Source organism: Myotis yumanensis, unplaced genomic scaffold (assembly GCF_028538775.1).
Source record: "Myotis yumanensis isolate MYYU_CA2020_CCGP unplaced genomic scaffold, mMyoYum1.0.hap1 SCAF_18, whole genome shotgun sequence".
NCBI classification, from domain to species: Eukaryota; Metazoa; Chordata; class Mammalia; order Chiroptera; family Vespertilionidae; genus Myotis; species Myotis yumanensis.
In genome coordinates, this window is record NW_027223769.1 from 12,275,927 (window position 1) to 12,300,012 (window position 24,086).

The 24,086-nt window shown below is 52.3% G+C and overlaps 1 protein-coding gene across 1 annotated transcript in view; it reads left to right on the plus strand.

Moving 5' to 3' along the window:
* Window positions 1-4,157: 4,157 nt before the first annotated feature.
* The window catches only part of CA5A (carbonic anhydrase 5A), a 31,201-nt gene continuing 11,272 nt past the window's right edge, over window positions 4,158-24,086 (plus strand). Inside the window, exons 1-2 of the mRNA XM_070397768.1 lie at window positions 4,158-4,375; window positions 9,568-9,765. Coding sequence (XP_070253869.1) covers window positions 4,219-4,375; window positions 9,568-9,765 — 355 coding nt within the window. The 5' untranslated portion in view covers window positions 4,158-4,218. The remainder of the gene's footprint in view (window positions 4,376-9,567; window positions 9,766-24,086) is intronic.

Genomic DNA, 24,086 nt, shown 5'->3' on the forward strand with positions numbered 1-24,086 from the left:
CTGTCCTATTGATCTGTTTGTCTGTTCTCTCACCAATACCACACGGTCTTGATTACTGTAGCTTCATTCTTTTTTATGGCTGAATAATTGCGTTTAGGTGATATACCACTTTAATCTGTCCATGGATAGACATGTGGGTTATTCCTGCCTTTTGGTCATTGTGAATGAAGCTGCTATGAACATTTGTGTACACGTGTTTGTGTGGATGTATGTTTTCATTTCTCTTGCGTATAAGCCTTGGAATAGAATTGCTGGGTCACATGTTAACTCTGAGTTTAACTTATTGAAGAAACTGCTCGACTTCCTAAATGTTTTGGGTGAGTAAAAGCTGACTTCCTGGCTCAGAGGCCCACATGGAGAGGAGCCGCCAGCCAGCCGGCACGGCCTCGCCAGCCATGTGAGCGCGCCATCCTGGCGGTGGATCCTCCAGCCCCAGATGAGCCACTTCAGCCGGTGCCTCCTGGACCAGAGATGGGCTGTTTCCAGTGAGGCCTGCCCACATTACATATTTTTTTAATATATTTTATTGATTTTTTACAGAGAGGAAGGGAGAGGGAGAGAGAGTTAGAAACATCGATGAGAGAGAAACATCGATCAGCTGCCTCCTGCACACTCCCTACTGGGGAGGTGCCCGCAACCAAGGTACATGCCCTTGACCGGAATCGAACCTGGGACCCTTCAGTCCTCAGGCCGACACTCTATCCACTGAGCCAAACCTTTTAGGGCTACATATGTTGTTTTTAGCCACTAAGTTTCGGGGTGGTTTGTGAAGCAGCAATAGATAATTGGGGCATAGGCTTTCACACACACTTTATAGTCCAACTAAAACTCTAGCACCAGGTGATAGGTTAGGATAGATGATTAGCCATTGCCTACAAAACAACGTGCACTGATTGTGCACCTTACGTGTATGCCCGTGGAAGTAACAACAGCCATGTGGTCGGGCTCAAAGAGGTAATGAGCTCAAGGCCACGAACTTGAGTCCTGCCTGGGCCACTTTCTAGCCAGGGAGGACTTAGCCCAGTGATGGCGAACCTTTTGAGCTCAGCGTGTCAGCATTTTGAAAAACCCTAACTTAACTCTGGTGCTGTGTCACATGTAGAAATTTTTTGATATTTGCAACCGTAGTAAAACAAAGATTTATATTTTTGATATTTATTTTATATATTTAAATGCCATTTAACAAAGAAAAATCAACCAAAAAAATGAGTTCGCGTGTCACCTCTGACACGCGTGTCACAGGTTCGCCATCACTGACTTAGACCGTGCATGTCAGCTTTGGTTCCTTCATCTGTAAGATAAAAACTAAACTATCTACTAAGTTAGGACCCTTTGGAACATAGAGAAAAAATTAACAAGCTTAATAAAAGGAACTTCAGGATTCACATAAATGAAAAGTTTGGAAGTGGAGTTCAGGATATAGGAATAGGAATTGTTTGGCTGAACAATATCATAGTCTCTCTGTGTCACTTTCTCTCAGATATCTCCTCTTTCTAAACTAATGTATCGACTGGTCAACCCTGGTGGTTCTTATTATGATAGCAAGATGCCCTTCAGTGATAACCATTAGGCTTCTTGGAGGGAAAAGTTTATTACTCACACCAGGGGGCACCCAGCAAGGCCCCTGGTGGAGAGAGAGTCTGGAGTTCTCCTTTGTTGGGGTCGAGCGTGGAGGCCTGGGGTTTCATGGGCTCACTTTTTATTGGTGAATTTAAAATAGAAGAGCAAGAAGGTGAAGTGCGGGAAGAGAAGAAAACAAGTGGCCCAAAGGGCCAGTTATTAAATCAACCAAGATCTCTAAACAAGGTGCCTCAGTGCGGGTGCCAGGCTCCTCAGCCAGTGTGTGGCTGGTGTCCTAGTTACTGGAGGCAGCCGTCTTTGAAGTGGACGCCTCTTTGAAATGAATGCCAGGGCAGTCAAAGCTTCACTCCGACACTTGCATTACAAAAAGGAAAAGCCACTGTCAGGGCGCACACTGCAGCTCCTCAGTGTTTGTGGCGCTGCTGGTGCAAACAGACTCCCTGTGGTGTAGACGCACAGCACATACAGCCGCGGCAGGCCTGCCACCTGGGTGTGTGTCAGTGCCCTCCGCGATGCTTGCACAACGATGAAAGCACCCAACGACCCATTTCTCAGAAGACATCTCTGTCGTTAAGCGGCACATGACTGTGTAAGCTTAAATATCATGGAAATTTCCAGAAAGAGCCACAAGACCCTGCAATCAGCAGTTCAATCTGGGAAAGAGAAATTTTTACTTTTGACCTTTGAACTGCTGGTACAATAGATGGCTTTTACGTATTTTTAGTGGCAGAGATTTCGGTTTCTAGCGCTAACAGTTGAAGTGATGTAGGAGTCAGCTGTGAGGGATGTGCAGGTTGAGATGGGCTGATAATATTTTCTAAGCAAAGCAGAGCCCTGCCATGTGGCTCCGAGGAAAACAGGTAGACACAGACCTGCAGGGCTAGCCAGGGATGCGATCTACCTAAAATAGGCGGCTGAAGGTGGCAGGGCAGCCTGGATGGCCGAGGACATGCCCTTAAGAGCAAAGAGGACCTGTGAGTGTCAGCTGACCGCTTGCTCATGCCGGGAAGCCGGCACTCATCCAGGGCCTGCATGGCGCTCGGCATTGGTACTGGCAGCAGGACCATTCTAAGCACTTTACGCATATAATCCATTAAACCCTCACAGCAACCCAACAGAGTTTTATTTCCTCACTTTACAGATGATGAAACAGAGGCAGAGGTGAGTGAATGAATGAATGGATGAATGAAGCTACCTGGGGTAGCTACATTTCTAAAATGACCATGTAGGAGGATAAGCATAGACAGGGTGTCCCCCAAAAAATGTATACACACTTCAACAGCTGATAGCTCAATTTTGAAAACGAAATGTATTTTAATGAACACTGCCTTTATAATTATTTAAAGTACGCGTAGACATTTTTGAGGGACACCCTATATTCCAGAGTTGTTTTTTGTTGATTGCAACAAAGGCAATGAACCCACAGGTCTCTCGGAGAATTGGGTGAAAGCTGTAGACCAGCCACGCGTGTGGTCACGGGATCCTTGGGTCCCCGGAGCCCAAAGTGGACGCAAGGTTCAGAACTCGTTCTGCGGGGTCTTTCGGACCTGAGACCCTGGGATAAGTTGTGATATTCCTTGTCCCCTTGAAGTTTCTAAGTTTAACACCCACACACACCAAAAAGGTACAAACTTCTCCAGCCCTGTAGTCATCATTTCACGGGTAAAAGTGGGAAATAAATGCCATGTAGTCCAAAGTGAGTTTGCTTGTTGTCTGGCGCGTGCAATTACTACGTTTAATAATGAGGGGACATGCCGAAACCGGTTTGGCTCAGTGGATAGAGCGTTGGCCTGCGGACTGAAAGGTCCCAGGTTTGATTCCGGTCAAGGGCATGTACCTGGGTTGCGGGCACATCCCCAGTGGGAGATGTGCAGGAGGCAGCTGATCGATGTTTCTCTCTCATCGATGTTTCTAACTCTCTCTCCCTTCTTCTCTGTAAAAAAATCAATAAAATATATTTTTAAAAAGTAAATAAATAATAATAAAAAAAATAATGAGGGGACCATCTAGTACTTTGTCCAAATGTGGACAGTTTGTGCATGAAAGGGGCACCGCAGCCCGGGAGTCCCGGGCTAACCAGGGCGGCTTACTTGGGCAGAACACATTTGTATCGAATCATGTCTGTTTTATGGAGAAGGGGGACTGCCCCACCCACCCGCAGCTTTGAGTCCCATCCCTGCACTTTTGAACCTATTGTTCCCTGTACATACACACAGCATGGCTTTGTGCCTGGTCAGGAGCGGCCCGAGGCCGGAGAGCTGCTCACTCCAGATTAGAGGTCAATGCCAAGAGCAGGGACTTCGCCCTCCCCATGTGCCCTCACCTGCTCCCCCGGCTCACAGCAGGCCTGCCTCCCTGTCCCGCTCACCTCACTGTTTACCAGATCAAAGCACAGTGACCCCAGGGGCCTGGCCGCAGTGAAGGCCACTTGTCCCGGTGCACCCACCCCTAAGTCAAACCAAGTGTCATCCCAGGAGCCAGGGCAGGCCTGGGTTGAAATTTAACTACCAGGGCTCATGGTTTGGGTGAGTTTTTACAATAAGAAGTGGGTCCAATCCACTCCACCAGTTTCCCAGTCAAAGCGAGGATAGCAGGAAAGACCCTCTCTTTATTGGGCTCCGCGGGGACAGACCCAAGATGCTCAGGACCCCGATGCTGGGCAGGAACCATGCGAAGTCCTCAGGCTTCTCCGTCTTGGCCAAGCAGGCGTGGGGGGCTCTACAAAGCCATCGGCTGAGGCCTGAGCGATCGTGCTCCCAGGTGCCCTGTGCGCAGAGAAGTAGGAATAACGCTTGTAAGTAGAGTTTCTTAGAATCCTCCAGTTTCCCCAAATGCAATTAGACGTTTAGCTAATTTTAGGGTGTCTTTCAGAATGAAGGCAGCCTGGAGCCAGAAGGCTTGGGTTCAGATTTCCGCTCCGTCTCTTTTCCTGTGGGCGACCTTAAACGAGTTCTTTAACCTGATTCACCCCGGGGCGGCGGCGGGGGGGGTGCGGGGGGGGGGCGCGCGGGGGGGGGGGGGTTGGGAGGGCCAGAGGCTTGGAACAAGACAGGCACCCCTTCCCCAAGACAAGCTGTTATTATAAAACATCCAGCCCCGAAGGATCAAATGAGCCAGTATCAGAGCTTCAAACCTCCCCAGCAGAGAACATTCTCGGCAAACAGGCAGTAAGTACACCCACCCACTCTGTCCAGGGACTGCCGGCTCTGTCCTCCTCACTCCAGCATTTGCGTGCTTAATGCTCTGCGAACTTGGACGCATCCTTTCCACTTTCTGAGTCTCAGATTCTCCCTCTCTCAGAAAAGGGGCCTGCATTGAGGGCTGATCAGGTGGCTTCTGACGTAAATAGTCCACACTTCCCAGGACTGGGTAGTTCACAGAGCCCGGGCCTCAGAGCCAGCCGCTCCTGGGGCCAGGCAGTGGTGACACCTGTCTGCAGGGGGAGCTGGGCGGTGGCCTCATCTATACAATGGGATGGCTCGGTGTCGCACGGGGCTGCATCGAGATGAAACGGTGCGTGGAAAGCCCGGCACACCCAGGCTCTCAGTGAGCACTGTTAGTTCTTTCCCATGAGTCTGTGCGTCCACCCCTGAGGACGATGCTGAACCCTGTCTCGAAACCACAGGGCATTTTAGAGGAGCACTCCAGGCTCCACTGGGGTTCTGCCAGGCCAGAGCTCAGGCCGTGAAGCGAGGGCAGGCAGCCTGGGCCGAGCCGGACCACACGCCCTGGGCAAGCCCGGGCTCAAGCTTTGAGAGGACTGTGGTGCTCAGGAGCTGCTATAAGCCTCCGAGAGCGGGAACCCACGGAGTCCTCCAGGACGAGGGTGGCACAGAGATGCAAACCAAAGTCACCAGGATGCACTTCAAGCCCCCAACCAGCAGGGGCTGGGATGGAAGCCTGGTCCCACCCCCAGCCCCAGTCCTTTCAGTTACCCCCACTCAGAGTGGGGTACCCAGACCAGCCGCCGCAGCACCACCGGGGAGCTTGCGAGAAATGAGGAACCTCAGGCCCCACCCCAGACTTACCTGAAATTTCAAACCATAAGAAGCATATTCACTCACAGAGAAGACCCTCCCGCAGGTCCCCCTCCAGCCCCAATTCCCAGAGTGCTTTGCAGTGCAGCAGCCTGACGCTTTTCCCATGCACAGAGAAACCTATCCACGCATCACAAAACTTTCCAAAAAGCAAAAAGTACTGCACTGTGCATGCTTATCCGCATTTGGTTTTCTTTCTTAGCTGTACACATCTCCACACTGTCTCTCAGTAACTGTCCTCTCTGAGTGCTTAGTTCAATCATTAGGAGCATCAGACCACGTGGATGGAATCTTGGCCTCACCACTTTGGCTGCCTCTGTGGCACTTAGCTGCTCCCATCTGTCCATGCTAAGGGTCGTGCAGCCGTGTAAATCCCCGTTTTCCCTTAGGGAGGATGGGTGTGCACATGACAGTGCATGGCAGTGTGTGTTAAATGTCGCTTTCCATCAGACACAATCATGGTTTATGCAGCTCAGAGGGGTTTGGGAGAGAACAGACAATGGAAGACCAGGCACTCCAGGTACAGATCTGGGTTAGAGCAGAAGGAGGCTGAACAAAGGACACCAGACAAAGGCGAGGCCGATTATCCGGCTCTGAGTCTGCTGTCATCCTTTCATCATCAGGAACCGGAGAGGCAGAGCGCTGGACAGATGCAGGGTGCCCGGGCCGCTCTTTCTCTCAGCCCAGCCAGTCATTGCTTTAGGACACTGGGCAGAGTGGGAGCTAACATGGATTCCACAGCCTGCTATTATTATATACTACTAGAGGCCCGGTGCACGAAATTTGTGCACTCGGCGGGGGGCGTGGTCCCTCAGCCTGGATTGCAAGAGGGTGCAGGCCAGGCTGAGGGACCCCACCAGTGCACGATTGGGGCTAGGGAGGGACACGGGAGGTTGGCCAGCCGGGAGGGACCGCTGGAGGGCTCCAGGGCATGTCTGGCCCATCTCACTCAGTCCTGATCTATCAGACCCCAGCAGCGAGCTAACCTAACAGTCAAAGCATCTGCCCCCTGGTGGTCAGTGCAAGTCATAGCGAGCAGTTGAGCGGCCTTAACATATCATTAGCATACTAGAGGCCCGGTGCACAAAAATTTGTGCACACGGGTGGGTCCCTCCGCCCGGCCTGTGCCCTCTCGCAGTCTGGGGCCCCTTAGGGGCCCCTTCCCCTGGCTGCTGGCACCAGTTTTCCTCCGGCACCCGGAACCCAGGCCTTCGCTCTTTGCCAGGAGGGGCCCGGGCCCTGGGGGCATGGTGGAGGCCGGCATGGCAGGCGAGCGGCTTAGCTCCTCGCCCGCCGCGCACGGGCCCCCTGTCACTCACAGAGCAGGGCCAATCAGGGGGTTGGGGCACTGCCCCCTGTCACTCACAGAGCAGGGCCCATCAGGGGGGTTGGGGCTCCGTACCCTGTCACACACAGAGCAGAGTCGATCAGGGGGTTGGGGAGCTCCCCCCTGTCATGCACAGAGCAGGGCCGATAGGGGAATTGGGGCACCGCCCCCTGTCACGCACAGAGCAGGGCGGATCAGGAGGTTGGGGCGCTGCACCCTGTCACACTCAGGGCAGGGCCAATGGGGAGGTTATGGCTCTACCCTGTCACACACAGAGCAGGGCCCGTGGGGGGGGAGGGTTGGGGCGCCGCACCCTGTCACACACAGAGCTGCAGGGCCATCAGGGGATTGGGGAGCTCCCCACTATCAGGCACAGAGCAGGGCTGATCAGGGGGTTGGGGCGCCTTCCCCTGTCACGAACAGAGCAGGGCGGATAGGGAGGTTGTGGCCCCGCCCCCTGTCACTCACAGAGCCGCAGGGCGATCAGGGGGTTTGGGCGCTTCCCCCTGTCATGCTGATCCCGGTGCCGGGAGCCTCACTGCTCCGCTGATCCCGGTGCTGGGAGGCATATTACCCTTTTACTATATAGAATAGAGGCCTGGTGCACGGGTGGGGGCCAGCTGGTTTACCCTGAAGGGTGTCCTGGATCAGGGTGGGGGTCCCCACTGGGGTGCCTGGCCAGTCTGGGTGAGGGGCTAAGCCGTTTTCCTGCTGACGGGTGACTGAAGCTCCCAACTGCTCCTTTTTTTCTTTTTCTTTTTTTCTATTTTGGGCCAGCTTTAGCTCTGAGGCCTCAGCTGCTGAAAGCCGGTTTCTGCCCTTTGTTTTTCCTTCTGTATTTGATACAATGTTGCGGTCAGGCTGGCTGAAGGCTGGCTGACTGAAAGCTGGTTTCTGGGGTTTTGTTTAGCTTCTATATTGGCAACATAGTTGCTTAGAGTTGCAGCTGAGAGGCTGGCAAGTCAGGTGGGGAACATTGGAGTTCACCATCACTGGAGCAAGCAAGCCTCCCTGTTCGCTTCAGTGCATGGCTGCCGGCTGCCATCTTGGCTGACAGTTAATTTGCGTAAGGATATGCTGATTAGCCAATGGGAAGGGTAGCGGTTGTACGCTAATTACCATGTTTCTTTTTTATTAGTGTAGACTAGAGGCCCGGTGCACAAAAATTTGTGCACTCGGGGGGGTGGGGGTCCCCTAGCCCGGCCTGTGCCCTCTCACAGTCTGGGACCCCTCGGGAGGTAACAACCTGCTGGCTTAGGCCTGCTCCCGGGTGGCAGGGGGCAGGCCCAATTCCTAAGTGCAGCCACTGGTCAGGCTCAGAGCAGGGCCGATTGGGGAGTTGGGGCGCGCACCCCGTCATGCACAGAGCAGGGCGGATCGGGAGGTTGCAATGCCACCCTCAGTCACTTTCAGGGTAGACTGATTGGGGGGTTGGGGCACTGCCCCCTGTTATACTCAAGGCAGGGTCGATGGGGAGGTTGTGGCGCCACCCCCTGTCACGCACAGAGCAGGGCCGATCAGGGGGTTGGGGCACCGCCACTGTCACACTCAGGGCAGGGCCGATGGAGAGGTTATGGCTCTACCCTGTCACACACAGAGCAGGGCCAATCAGGGGGTTGGTGCGCCACACCCTGTCAAACACAGAGCCGCAGGGCAATCGGGGGATTGGGGAGCTCCCCCCTATCAGGCACAGAGCAGGGCTGATCAGGGGGTTTGGGCGCTGCCCCCTGTCACGCTGATCCCGGTGCCGGGAGGCCTCGCTGCTCCGCTGATCCCGGTGCCGGGAGGCATATTACCCTTTTACTATATAGGATAGAGGCCTGGTGCATGGGTGGGGGCCGGCTGGTTTGCCCTGAAGGGTGTCCTGGATCAGGGTGGGGGTCCCCACTGGGGTGCCTGGCCAGTCTGGCTGAGGGGCTGAGGGCTGTTTTCCAGCTGGCAGTTGACTAAAAGCTCCCAACCACTCCTTGTTTTCTTTCTTTTTTTTTTATTCTGGGCCAGCTTTAGCTCTGAGGCCTCACTGCTGAAAACATGGATACAATGTTGCGGTCCGGGGCTGACTGACAGCCGGTTTTGTTTAGCTTCTTATTTGCAACATAGTAATAGTTGCTTAGAGTTGCAGTTGAGAGGCCGGCAAGTGAGGCGGGGAATGTTGGAGTCTGCAGTCCCTGGAGGAAGCAAGCCTCCCTGCTCGCTTCAGTGCATGGCTGCCGGCCGCCATCTTGGCTGACAGTTAATTTGCATAAGGATACGCTGATTAGCCAATGGGAAGGGTAGCGGTTGTACGCTAATTACCATGTTTCTCTTTTATTAGTGTAGATTACACTTTGACTGGTTGAACGGCCAACCGGTTGACTGGACACAGCATATTAGGCTTTTACTATATAGGATTATTCTTATTCTTACAGATGAGGCTGTGTGTGGGGGGTGGGGGGTAGAGGGGTGTCAACAGGGAGAAGATAAATAACATACCCAATAACTCAAGTGGCTCATTTGGTCACAAATGTGTCTTTCCCCCTACATAATGGAAAAAACTTTAACACAAAATTAATTATCAACACAAACAGGCTCAGTGAGGCCAGTGCAGCATCAGGATCTCCTTCTCTCCCTCTCTGTCCCCAGTGCACCCCCTTTGGAAGGGCCCAGCCTCCAAGCCCGGGGGCTCCCGGCAGTCCCCCATCAACATCCGCTGGAGGGACAGTGTTTATGACCCTGGGCTGCACCCTCTCCGGGTCTCCTATGACGCCGCCGCCTGCCGCTACGCCTGGAACACCGGCTACCTCTTCCAGGTGGAATTTGACGACGCCATCGAGGGCACAGGTGAGCCTGGAGTGGGATTTGAGGCTTTTCTCTTCTCCTGTCACATCCTAAGAGCAGGGTCAGGGACTTAGCAGAGAAGGGCCGGAGAGCCTTAAGTATGAAGTCTGGGGACAAGGAACAGCACGGTGGCGGCAGAAGTAGGATGAATTCTCGATGTCTCTCTGCGGGGACAGGGATGCTTATGTTACAGATTATAATGCCAATCACATGGTTCTGCTGGGGACAAAACTATGAACGAAGTTAAGAGGAAACCAGAGAAGGGCCGAGGAGGGGGCTTGGAAGGAGAGGAGGAGGGAATGGTGTCTGGAGCCTGGTCACCTCGCTGGTTCTTACTCAGGGGAGACGGGTGGCCAGCAGACACTGAGCTGGCTGAGGTTTTAAACGAACACCCAGCTGCCAGGAGGAAGGGAGCGGAGGGGGACGGGTGGAGGTTGTCTGGGATGATGCAGGGCTGAGGGGCAGGTGGGCAGGGTGGCGGGAGAGAAGCCCCCAAAGCCACCATCCCTTTCTGGGGCCCCGCGCTCCATGAACCAGCTCATTAAATCCTCGCCAGGATGCTCGGGAGTTAGGGATGGCTACTCCGTCAGGCTGGGGCTGCTCCTTCTACCTCCGAACTCATCAGGATTGTTAGCTTGTTTATGCCGCACATCCGTGTTCTTTCTGGGAGTGGAGAGTATTTGTACATGCCAGGTGGAGGGTGCCCCTGTGACCAGCCTCCAGTGAAAACCTTGGGCACCAAGTCTCCCGTGGGCATCCCTGGTAGACAACACTTCGCCCGTGTTGTCACAGCTCATTGCTGGGGGGTCAGCACGTCCCTGTGACTCCACCAGAGAGGACACTGGAAGCTGGCGCCTGGTCTCCAGTCATCGCCGGGGGCACCTTTTCCCTTTGCAGATTTTGCTTGGATCCTCTCTCTGTAATAAATCCAACCCTCAGGGGCACTTCTCAGGTGCGATTCCCCAAATGCAAGGAATGAGAACCCTAACTCTGGCCACCATAAGCAAAGAGGAACTGCTCGGAAGGCTAGGCCTAGCTGGAAGAAGAGGAGGGAAGGTGGATACGCAGATCTTGGAAAGCACAGGCACCAGGCCAGCTCCGGGCGCCGGGAGCAGGGGTTCTGCATTTATTTACTTAGCACACCAACTGTTTTTCTGCCCTTGTTGGTCTGTTCCAAGTTCAAATTCCCAAGGAGCAACTAAAGTGGGCTTTTCAGGAATATGGTTTGTATTAATTTTAAACATTTTATGCAGCCACTTGAAAAGATTAAATAAAGAATAATAGTTCCTGAACTTTTGCTTGGTTAATAGTTGTGTGATACATATTCTAATAAGACTGAGAAACACAGAAATGGATGTAGATGAGCTCATAATCCTCCTATATAATTTTTATGTGTAGCTATGGTCTGGCTGATATCTATAAACAGATTTCTTTTCCTTTAAGTTTTAAAATATAAAAAAACTTTGAAGGTTACTTTGGACTTTTGTATGAATAGAGTTAAGATACATTTGAAAAAATAATTCAGATTCCCAGAGGGAAAGGTCTGGTGGCTGAGCTTGGCACTTACCCAGTTCTCGGTCAGTGGGGAACCCAGCACCCTGACCCATGTCCTCACCAAGACCACATGCTCAGGTGCTATTTCTAGAAGGGGAAGCTATGCTGTACAGACAAGCAAACACCCTCTTTAAAAAGCACCACTCTGACAGCACACAAACAGGCTCCACTGTGGGAGTGCTGGGGTCCTCATTCTATGCAAGAAGAAATGGAGGCTCAGAGGGAAGTGACTCATCAAGATCTAGTGGCAGGGAAGGAGGAGGGTCCTGGTTCAAGGCCAAGTCCTGCCGGTTCTAACGCCCCCGCCAGTCGTTGACTGGCTCCTTCTCCTTGTCAGGGGCTTCACAAACTTAAACATTCCTTGTAATAGCCGAGTGAGACGAATATTATTCCCCATTTGACAGATGAGAAACACGAGGTTCAGATCCACGGCAGGAGGTCACAGAGCCCGCACAGCGAGAGTCTCTGCTCTCCGCAGAAGGGAATTTCAGGAGCACGAATCCTCTGTGGAAGGAACCTGCAGCCGATGTCCACAGGGTTCAGGCATGAGGTCAGAGGTGCTAACCGCACGCAGGGGAGGAAAGGGCTAGCACACGGGAGGAATGTGGTCCTGTCAGTCCCCAGGAGAGCCAGCAGCCAGCTCAGGGCCCAGGTGGGCTCCTGGCTCAAGCCCAGCCAAGCCATGTCCAGTGTGCTCACCCCAGCAGGAGGGCCAGGGGCAGTGAGGTCAGCCTGGGCTCCTGTCTCTCACCTACCAGCAAGAAGACGCCCACACACAGACCCTCCTGACAGGTGGAACAGGGAATCTCCTCGGTGCTCCAAGGGCCCGATGGCTTATATTATATTTCTATTTGGGTGTCTCACAGCATGGGTGCCTTGGAGCCTAGTTGCTCCTGTGTCCCAGGGGAGTTCAGGGTCAGAGTTTAGGATGGGAAACTAGACTATTACAGGTGACAATCATCCCCAGAATCACAAGTCAAGGCCTCTTTTTGGTCAAGAATTTCAGTGTGTCTTGAATTTTTACCCAAAGCTTGAATCATAGGAGTGGGTGTGGCCAGTCCCAGCTACCATTTCTCTAACTTCAGTGATTGGTTCAGGGGTGGGCATGTGACTCAAGCCAAGCCAATGAGAGCCAAAGAGTTTTTCTTGGAAATGTTAAAAAAAGAACCTCTCTTTCTGCTAAGGTTGTGCTGAGGCCAGCTGTAAGGCTGCATCTGTGAGTCTTCATGGCAGAGCAAAGCCAAGAGATGGGTAAAAATTGAGGCTGGAGGCCATTGTCAGAGCCTCTAACTGCAGATCTGCCTGGAGCCAAACCAGCTGCTGGACTATTCAATCTCTTTTTTTGCCTCAGTCAGTTTGATTTATCTTTCGGTCACTTATTTTCAAGAGTCCTAATACAAGTAAACAAACAAAAAGTGACTAGATTAAGAGAGAAGAAATAGAAGGGAGGCAGCTGGAGAATCACTAGTTTCAGTCCTTTTAATCTTTGCTCAAATGTAATTCAGCTGTAGGCTGGGTCTGTGCCATCCAGGGTGGAGGGGAACGTTGGCAATGATCTGTTTAACTTGACCCAGAGAGATTATTGGTAAGAGCATCGTGCTTTAAGACTCTCAGACCTGTCTGGGAAGCCAGGCCCATGTAAACCTGGCCCTTCTGAGTATATGGAGTCCTGGTAAATGTTTAGCAACTGGCCTGCTGGGGTGTTGGTTGTGGGGACAAGAAGCCATAATTTGTAGTGTTTGCCACTTCCCATGGTGTAAATACTCCTGCACTGCCTGCCTATTTCAAGCTCCAGTGCAAAGTCATTGACATGATTTAGGAAGAGACGCACACAGTTCCCAGGAGCCGGTATGAGCTTGTCCCACATGTCACTCTCTTGTTCTTTCTTCTCTTCAGTCCCTGCTGCCTCAGATCTTATTTTTGCTCTCATTTTTGCACGGCATTCATTGTATTGGTTAAGACTTCCTTTGTGTTGCATGTGGCAGAAACTCAACTCAAACTGGCTTAAGCAAAGAAGAGGAAAACTTATTGGATTAAATTCCCCTCTCGGCTCTGCTTTCCCCTAGTGGGTTGGTTCCATTTCCCCTGGAATGGGGCAAGGATGGTGGCCCTGTAGACCCTCCCAAAAGAGCAGGATAAAGGGACAAGCCCATGTCTCTGTCCCAGCAACAGCAGGATCGGCCCCAGGGCTGGTTGCCATGGCCGCGCTTCAGTCACGCATTTTGGGTAAACCAATCACAGTGACTCTGTGATTCTCTGTGATTGGCTGCCTTGGAGCGAGGTGAGGTCAGAGTGGAGGACCACAGGGGTGCTTTCCCAGAAGTGAGGTGAGGCTGGAGAGGCGCAGTGCTGTCTCCACTGGGCCTGACATCCTTGCTCTTGACCCTGAGCTGACCTTGGCTCACCCCTTTTCCTCATTGCTCTCAAAGCCCAAGGCTTTTGCACCCATTATTGCAGCCAGGCCTCTACCTTGACCTGGCCGTGACCCCCACATTTTGGCTCCTCCACCACCTTCTCAATCTGGTTCAAAGGGACCCCACCCTGCCACAGACCGAAAGAATTATCTGGGTCTCTCTCCCCGGCCACATAAATTAGTTGGATAATTCCCCCTGTGGCTCATGTCCACACAGGCCAATCTGGTTTTACTTTACTTGTTATTTTCTCCAAAACCCAGTTTCCCTCTTCTTTCTTTCCTACTCAATTTCCCAGGCTCCCACACCCATCTCTATAGCTCCCTTTCCAGCCTCTAGCCCCCACCTTTTCAGATGATCTGTCTTCTCCGTCCACCTCTATTGGATATCGGGAGCCGTGGGAGGAAAGGAAATGGAAAACACAGCTGAAAGACGGGAAGTACTAAAAAAAAAATGTTTTGTAGCAAGAAATGGAGATTAATGAGATTCTCCCACAATTAAAAGAGAACAGACCCTGGATGTACTAAAAGGAAGTGCTCCACGAGCAAGGGAGGAAGTGAGTGGAGAAGGCGCGTGGGGTAGAGTAATTCTGCATAAAATGTGATCCTTTAGGTTGGGTAACACCAACAGGCGGGAGCCAAAAACTCAAAGCGAAACACAACTGGGAGGCCAAGGACATTTTCCGTCAGCGTGGAAGGTTCCAGCAGTGCTTCCAGCGGGTGAGGGACACAAGTGCTCGGAGAGGAACGCCAGCCAGCGAGGGTGAATAACAGAGGTGGAGGCAGGGGCTCCTTCCAAGGAATGTGAGTGGTGCTGAGGCCCAGGACAAAGGGGCTGGTGGAGCCATGAAGGACTTTACAGGAAGGGGAAGAGACCCCTGCCGTCAAACCCATTAAGCGCCTCACACATGAAAGAAGACCCCTTGAGCCAGTGCCGCGATCCTTCCCGAGATGAATGACAGCGCCGGTTCCACCTGATGGGCATGTTTAGTGCAGAAAATGTATCCGAGGTCCAGGTTCCAAGGCGGGGGGTAGACCCCTGCTGAGCAGACCCTGTTCTGTGAACCAGATCCTCGCTCACTGCTGCTTGGTGGTGACCACTCAACGTGCTAATCGGGGAACAGTTGTCAAGGCATTCAATTCTCACAAATCCCAAGAGAGGTAAATATTTCCACTTATTGGAAGAGGATACCCGTATCCAATAGTCAAACCCAGGGCTGTTTCCAAAACCTCCTTCCTCCCTCCCTCTCTCCCTCCCTTTTATGAAAAAGCCGGTGCATCTGTTCTTGCTGACAGTGCGGGGCCTGACTCCAGGGCGTTAGAGGCCCTGCTGTCCCCCATCCCACCCTTAGCTGAGGGGAGCGAGTAGAGCAGCAGATGGCTTCCATGCCTCTGTCTTCCTTGCCAGGTCCGTCTCCTTTGGGGGGACAGGGTCCTGGGCTGCCCCTCCAGCACCCAAGTGGCACCTCATCCTACTCTTCAAGGGTGGGGTGACAGCATGGGGTTGACGGGCTAACTCTCAAGTTGAAGAAATACAGGGTGTGAGGCCGAGTTCCTCCGCTTACCATCTGGGTGGCGTGAACATGTCACCTACCCTCTCTGACCCTCGGTCTCCTCTGTGAACTGAAGCTCTGACTCCAGTTGGCTGTGGGAAGAGTAGAAGAGGACCCGTGTGACCCGCTTAGCTCCATGGCCGAGAATCAAGCACTTGATCAGGGATAGCTTTGCCTACTGTGGTGCCTTTCAAATGAGATGGTCAAGCAAGGCCTGGCTGTGTGCTCGTTTACTGTCTGCCACTAGAGGGAGCACGGAGAAGGCAGAGGAGCTGCCCCAGGCGGAGTCTGGCTCTCTGACCACCGAGGCCTCTGTGTTTGCATCACCAGTGGGCAGATGGAGGGCAAACGGAAACCTCGAGCCTGGAGGCTCCACCGGGACTTGCGAGCAGCCTTCCTGAAAGGTCACTCACGCGCAAGGACAGTAATTGGCAGGAAGGCACCAGGCACTGAAGCCACAGCCTAACATCCTTTTGACATGGAAGTGAATTTTAAGTCATTTCTAAAGTGGGGCCAATCACAGCCTTTGTCCTCTAGACAATTGATACCTGTCCCACTGCCAAGCGATCCCGGCTGGCCCTCGTTCACCATTGCAGAATCAGCCGCTGGCGCACACGCAGGAGGTGAGCGTGTGCTTGCTCCTGGAGTGAACACGTGACCTGCATACCTGTGTGATTTCCACGTTTGCAGACTTCACTTCCATCAGGTGGGAATCTTCAGGTGTAGCCAAAAGGGGGCTGCCGGGGAGCATCTGGGGCTCCCCCGGACTGGCAGGTGGGGCCTGGAGAGGGGTCTGGCACTCAGCAGCAAGAACTGCTTTGCCATCTCTCCATGCAGGACCCAAGTCCCAGGGACCCAAGTCCCAGGGGACCCCTCCGCTGGCTGGGCACCTGCTTGTGAGGCATGAGCTAGTGGTCCCAAGATTATGCAGAGGGGGAGGGGAGGGAGTCCCGGGGGGGGGGGGGGGGGAGGGGGGAGCCCTGCACATCGGAAGACGACACCTTGCCTGGGATGAATGAAAGACTGTGATTATCACACTCATCCTGGGGCAGTTATTTTTCCCTGCAAATGTGTAAATTGGCAGTCTGGTTCCTAAAACCATATACTTTCTATCTTCATTCAAAAATTAAGATGTATTTTATCTGCTACCTTACTTATCTACTGGTCCTGGATATGGGTCCTTTTGGAGGTTGGGGGGAAGTGTGATTCTCCATCCACGGGAATAATAATTCCCACCTAGGAAAACGCTCTGCCCTCTGGGACCCACGAGTCCGCGGCACTCCCAACCCCCTGCAGCCAGTCCCTGTGATGGTCGCTTCCTCCTCCCGCTCTCCCACCCTCTCGCCTCCCCTCCCCCACTGCTCCCTGCACTCGTCATTTCCTCTTTCCTGGCATTCTTCCACACTCTGATCACACCGTCCTCCCAGCTCCCCCTCATCTGGAGCTCGGCGAGGCTGAAGAGGGATGTGGCCAGTCTGCGCCCCGGCTGGTGCCATCAGTGCTCCACTGAGCAGGAATCGCCTGGGAAATGGGCGATCCTCTGAGGACCCCCTGAAACCCTGTCATGTTGTTAACACCCACATGGCCCACGTGGTCCTGAGCCCGCTCTCCGTCTCCATCACTAGGCACGCAGCTGAAGCACCCAGGAATCAAACGTACTTGTTCCGTATCAGAGGCTACAGCTTTAAACCTGCATTACAGCAGCGCAGGCCACTTTCTCTTGGCAAGTCCTTACTAAGCACTCACTGTGGGTGGAAATGCGCTAAGTCACAGAACCCTCCAGGAGGCTGTCCTTGCTCACAAGCTCTCAAGTGAGGAAATATGTGGAAAGGTAAAGTGAAAGATAAACCAAGTCCTGGATGGAGAGGGGAGAATGTGAGTGCTGCTATTCCCCACCCCCCACTCCCCTCGAGGAAGGCATATCTGTGGGTCCGGAATCCTCCCAAGTCCCTGCTCAGGCCGCAGGCATGGCACCTGCTGCCCTCAGGGAGAGCCGCAGCCGGAGGGCCTAGCAACCACGCCTGCAAGGCTGGTGCAGAGCTGAGTGGGCCGCTGCGCTTCCCAGGGCTCTGAAAGGCAGAGAATCCGTGGTTGTGTGTGGCATGTTGAAAGGACGAGGGAGAGGAGGAGGAGGAGGAGAAGGAGGAGGAGGGGGGGGGAGGAGGAGGGGGAGGAGTGGGGGAGAAGGAGGATGGAGGAGGGCTGTGTGTGGCTGGGGAGAGGAGGGGAAGGAGATAGTGGGCAAGAATGGAAAGGGGGCAAGAAAGAGCTTTGAAAGGAGCCCCGGTGGGGGCCTTGGAAGGTGAATTCAAGGCCTTTCTGAAGGAGATGCTGAGTAGATTCCTGTGACACTCAGGAGAGCCAACCGCAGAGACTGTCGGTCTTCAGGGCTCATAATGTGATCAAAAACAAGGTCAATGGCAAGGGCATGAGCCTCCAGGCACCCAGCTGTGCTCAGGTTCCTCTGCTCCAGCGTGGTGGACGCCCAGCCCACACGCAAGGTGGTTTCTCCCGCACGCCTACCTACGTGCTGAGGTTAGAGTCAGGCCGGGAGCTGAGGAATCAAACAGTTGATGGCTTGGGCAAATCTTGCATGATGCGTCCATTTTTAAAGACCAGAACATTCAAAGTCTGTTGGTGAAGGCTCCCCTACTTAGCCACTGCCAGCGCCTACCCCTTTGCCCCCCACCCCATTTGCACTGCTCCCTCCTCCCCGGACACTCCAACCATCCATCCGTGCCGTCCTGGTGGCTTACTCCCTCTCCCTCCAGTTTAGGTCCCCCCAAAGCACTGAATCTGTGCCTATCACAACATGCAGACCTGCTCATCCTCGTTCGCTGTCTGCCTGCCTCTCTTGATTCCCAGCTCCCGGGGGTCAGGATGGCATCTGTATAATCCTCTGGAGATTCCCCAGTACTCAGCATAGGCTGTGGCACACTGTAGGAGCTCAGTGAATATTTGTTGAATGAATGAATGAATGATTTTTCCTCTTTTATGCATCTGTGGCTGGCTGAGCCCCTTCTATTTTTAAAAAATATATTTTATTGATTTTTAACAGAGAGAAAGGGAGAGGGATAGAGTGTTAGAAACATCAATGAGAGAGAAACACCAATCAACTGCCTCCTGCACACTCCCTACTGGGGATGTGCCCGCAACCAAGGTACAAGCCCTTGACCGGAATCGAACCTGGGACCCTTGAGTCCGCAGGCTGACGCTCTATCCACAGAGCCAAACCGGTTAGGGCTGAGCCCCTTCTAAAAGACAATCTCTTAAGATAATGTTTATTCTTCAGTGTCTTTATGGGAAGGTCCTATCTTGGGAGAAATAGTGGCTATTTCAGGTGACTGAAAATCTCTGCTTTGATGATGATGGTGATGAGCATTTTAATAAGAACAATAATACCAGTAATAATAACAGGAAGTGCTGCTGCCAGTTGAGACCTGCTGGTGTTGGGGGCTGTGCTGGGGAGTGTTTTGTCAGCATCACTGTATTAGTTCCTCCGATGTTCTGATGAACTAGTGTCATTATCTTTTTTCTTTCTTTTTTTAAATATATTTTTTATTGATTTCAGAGAGGGAGAGGAAGAGAGAGATAGAAACATCAATGATGAGAGGGAATCATTGATCAGCTGCCTCCTGCACTCCCCCTACTGGGGACTGAGCCCGCAACCTGGGCATGTGCCCCTGACTGGAATCGAACCTGGGACCCTTGAGTCCACAGGCCGACACTCTATCCACTGAGCCAAACCGGCTAGGGCTAGTGTCATTATCTTTTAAAAGTGCCAAATCTGAGACACAGAAAGAGAAAACAACCCACGCAGAGCTGCACTGTGTGAAACCGGCTGTGAGCTCAAGTTTGTATGACTTTAAAACCGGAGCCGATAGGTGGTGATCTCTGAGTTTAACTCCCAGGGAGTGATCTGGATTCCCTCATTCCGGGGTTCTGGGGTCGGGTTGTGACCCCCACACTGACAGTGTGCTGGTGCCTGCTGTGGCTCCCACTTGCCTGGGGGGGGGGGGGGGTTGGGGGGGCGTTACAGAGAGCTTCCTGGTCTGGAGAACACACGGAAAACCTTTGACCTTGAACTTTACAGCTTCAGAATATTGGTTAAACCCCAGCGTGGCACCAAGGACCGGCTGCTCCTCGGTGATGTCGTGTTAGTTGCCGTTTTGACCAATTTGAATATCTCAAACGTCTCTTACATTTATTTTAAGCCTTAAAACAGCCGTGCCCAGCAAAAGCCTGCTCATCCTAGGAAAACCACCGAACTACAAATAGGTGGCTACTAACTGCCGCTGTTGTAAGCACAGAGACAGTCGTGTCTGGGACCAGCCACGGGCAGCAGGGATCACCCTCCAACGTCATCTGTCCTCGGGGGGTTTGAAGGGTCTGGCAGTCACGGATACAGCACCTGCTCGTGGAGAAGTCTGTGGTGATGCACAGCCTCCTCTCTGTGGACAGAACCTGTCGATGGCAGAGCCTGGGGGCTGGGGGCTGGGAAGCTAAAGGCCCCTTTCTGTCCTGGGCTTGCCTTTTTTTAAAAAAAAATTTTTTTATTGACTTTTTACAGAGAGGAAGGGAGAGGGATAGAGAGTTAGAAACATGGATGAGAGAGAAACATCAATCAGCTGCCTCCTGCACACTCCCCACTGGGTATGTGCCCGCAACCAAGGTACATGCCCTTGACTGGAATCGAACCCGGGACCCTTGAGTCTGCAGGCTGACGCTCTATCCACTGAGCCAAACCGGTCAGGGCTGGGCTTGCCTTTTTAAAATGTTTTATTGAAGGGATATTTTTTGACACAGTGTTGTCACTATGAAAAGTCACGCTGAGATTTTTTAAATCCAGGGCTGCAATCTGAAATCGGGCTCCTCACTTTCTGGCCAGAAAAACCGCAGAGTTTGGCTTGAACCCTGCTACGCGAGCTGATGGTCTGAACCTTCAAGCAGGCCTGGGGTGAGGCCACTGGGTGACCTGGGGCAGGTGCCTTAACTCCTGAGTCAGTTTCCTCATCTCAAAAATGAGCTACTAGTACCTGCTGCGAGGAGGCCCCACATTCCCTGGGGGAAGCTGAAGCGCTTTGCACAATGCCCAGCAGGAGCAGGTGCTCGATAAATGCCGGCTTGTTAGGTGGTAGCTTCCAGCATGCACTCACTGCCCCTCAGGTGCTGACGGTACACAAGCTGCGGACGCTGCCCGCACAGCACCCAGGACACAGGAGACCCTGAGCAATGAGAGCCTTTCCTCTTTAATCGGCTATTTCATCCCAGACAGAGATATGTCGATGGCTGCTGGGTTTTGTCTTTGAGCGCTTCCAAATTGCCAGGCATCGTGCTAAGACCTTTGTATTTACTGCATCACTTAATTCTTGCAGTGTCCCTCCGAGTAAGTACTAGGGTCATCCCCATATTACAGATGGGGAAACTGAGGTCGGGAGCAATTCAGTAACTGGACCAAGATCACTCAGCTTGGAAGAGATGGTGCGGGCATCTGACTCCAGATCCTGCTCCCACAGAAAGGGAGACAAAATACGATTTCCCAGTGTGTTTTTTGTTGTTGTTGTTGTTGTTTTTATATTTTATTGATTTCTTACAGAGAAGAAGGGAGAGGGATAGAGAGTTAGAAACATCGATGAGAGAGAAACATCGATCAGCTGCCTCCTGCACATCTCCCACTGGGGATGTGTCCGCAACCCAGGTACATGCCCTTGACCGGAATCGAACCTGGGACCTTTCAGTCCGCAGGCCTACGCTCTATCCACTGAGCCAAACCGGTTTCGGCCGATTTCCCAGTTTTTAAATAAATACACAAGCACTTTGCTAGTGGGCTGTCTTTGCGGGTCGGGTCTAAGTTAAGAGACATTATTACAGTGAGATTCTTCTCTGTGGTCCATGTCTGCTGACCGTCCTGATAACGCGCTTTCTGACGCCCTCTTTTTCTCTTCGAAAATGCATTTGAAAGAGTGAGGCTGCAACCCTCAAAATGGCAGATCCCGGTGTGTCTCCACCCATCGGCCACATGGGGGCGCTCCAGCCCAGCCCATGTTACAGCCTAGCCCCGCCTGCCCGCCCCAGACCTCTTCCTCCTCGCCACCCTCCTAGAAAAGCTTATCTCCTTATTTACATTTGCACATGACAGGCTAGCGAGGGGCAGCAGGCTTTTGGGGTGTCGGTTCTGGGTTTGCTGGGTCCCAGCCCAGGTTTCCAGCAAGTCCCTGGTTCATATACAAATGACCAGAATCAGCTTGAACGGGAGGAGACCTATACTCTGGAGGCCCCACTGAAAAGGGACATTCTTCCCTGCAGTGGGAGAGCCCCGGGATTTCAAAGAACAGACTTCCATTTATGTTCGGGCTACCCGCAGCAATAAAGCAAAGAAGAGCAGGGGCAGACAGGCGGGAGTCTGACTGGTGGGAGGCTGCTTCGGTCAAGGGTCCTGGGGCAGTTTGATGTGGGAGTGGAGTGTGGTCATGGGCTCCAGTCCTGCTCAGGGTGTGAACTTGGGAAAGTCTCCTGACCCCTGCACCTCCTCACCTTACAGAGGAAGGAGCCACGCTCTGTGCTCACGGTCCCCGCCCATCCCAGCGGTCTCTGGTTCTGGCTCTCTGTGGCCGGCAGCAGTGGGGAGTGACTTTGCTAAAGGTTATTTTTGGCGGGGATCTGGCAGACTTCCAGCTAGCGGTGAATGTATGCCTCATGCAGTTGGTATCTTTCTTTTTGGAGACCTCACCTATGGACCTACGTAGCAGTCTAAGATGCTTGAGCTGGAAGGGACCACAGGAACCATGTAGGTAGTACTTCTTTTTTAATAGATGAAGGAGCTGCGTCCCTGAAAGGTTACATGACATTTAGTCACCGGCATCATCATCATCGTCATCTGACAACACTTTACAAAGTGATCTCCCTGCCATTATCTCCATTTATCCTGCCAACACTCCTCATTTCACAGGTGGGGAGGCTGGGCTCAGAAAGGCTGAGCAACTTGCTCAAGGTCACACAGCAAGTTAGAGCTAAGCTGCAAATCCAGCTCTTGAAATAATTATAGTGTTTGGTGGAATTCCCTAGGAATCTTAGGCAGTTCCCGAGCTACCGTGGGAAAGGCTGAATTCTGCTGTAATACACAGATCTGCTTACTGAGTGACTGACTGAACCAATCAATGAGCTGAGTAATTCTACTCATTCACCCACCAGGTGCCTCCAATGGATGTATCCTGGACTAAGTGCTGAGAATACAATGATGAGCAAGACAGAAATGGCCCCAGTCCTGGGAATCAAGTGGATGGTACTTAGCTCACAGCCTTCTAACTCTTCACCAGTTTGTGTCCCATTCAATTTGTCCCCTTAGCTGAAACACCCATCATTCCTGCCTTCTGCACTTATGTTCTGGAAAAGATGATACAGATGTGCGTTGTATCCCCGTGGTTACCTTCTGAGTGCATGAGCACATGACCAGTCTCGGTCTCTCAGTCCCAGGGTACCTCCTGGAGGATGTTTCGTCAGGTGACAGGCTCACCTCTCGGTCACTAGCGATGTACTTTGGTTGCATGTGGTCTCCGGCTGCCCAATGCTACAAACTCCCTTTACACCACAGATACAAGGCGCCAGGCAGAAGTGCACAAAGATGACCTCTGCGTGCCTTCATGGTTCTGTAACTCCTTAGATTACATTTTGTACTTTGAAGGTTAAAGGGCAAAGGCGCACATTTTGGCATCAGGCCTGGGTTCGAATCCTAGCTCCAATTGCTGCACCTCAGGGATTTCTCACAACCTATTTAACTACTCACCATAAATTAAAATGCAACATAAAACTACAAAGGCCAGTCTGCGCGAGCATCCTCACCCCCTCAAAGGAAAACAATCACCCCTCTTATATTTCTAACCGCGAACATCTCCATTAAAGCCTTGCAGTTTGAATCACCTCAGAGGCTCTCCTCCTTCACATCACAGTTCTCTTGGCCACCGATGGATTCAGACTTTATGATTTGAAATGTGGGGTCTTGCTTTTCTTTATCTCACCCAAGGATATGTTTTATTGATTTGAGGGAGAAAAGGGGGGAGGGGAGAGAGAGAAAGAGAGATCAGTTGCCTCCTGGAAACACCCCAGCTGGAGATCTAATTCACAACCTAGGTATGCGCCCTGACCGGGAATTGAACCCACAACCTTTTGATGAACAGGAAGATACTCCAGGCAACTGAGCCACCTGGCCAGGGATAAAATGTTCTTATATACTTGGTAGAGAAAGAGATATTTCTGCCTGTTTTTAAAAACAGGGGTGTAATTCGTGTGTGTGTGTGTGTGTGTTAAGGAGAGTAGAAGATTACCTCATGAACCATAGAACTTTATGATTGGACGAGACCCTAATGACCTTGACCAACACCCTCATCTGGAGTTAAGAAAGATGGCGGGAAGCTTTACAACTCGATTGGGAGCAGAATCATGAGCTGAACGTGTTTTCTTGTTTATAGTTCAGTGTTTCCTGCTACAAATACTTTTTATGGTAAAGACCAAACAGAAAACGCCACTAGCCAGTAGTATTTGACATGTACAGGGGTTGATGCAAGCAAGGCCCCTGGAATTCACTCCACCGCTCTGCCATGTCTTCCAGACTTGTCCCACCCACCCCAGTAGCACAAGCTCACTTCAACCAAAAGTGAGATGCCCAACAGTTACCATTGCATTTGTTCCTGGAAATCTATTAGCAAAGTGCAGCGAGGGGCAGGCCAAGCCATGTACATCGGAGCCACCCAGGAGACAGTTAAAATGCGGAGTCCCTGCCCTAACCCTGAGCCCCTGGATGGCACCCACAA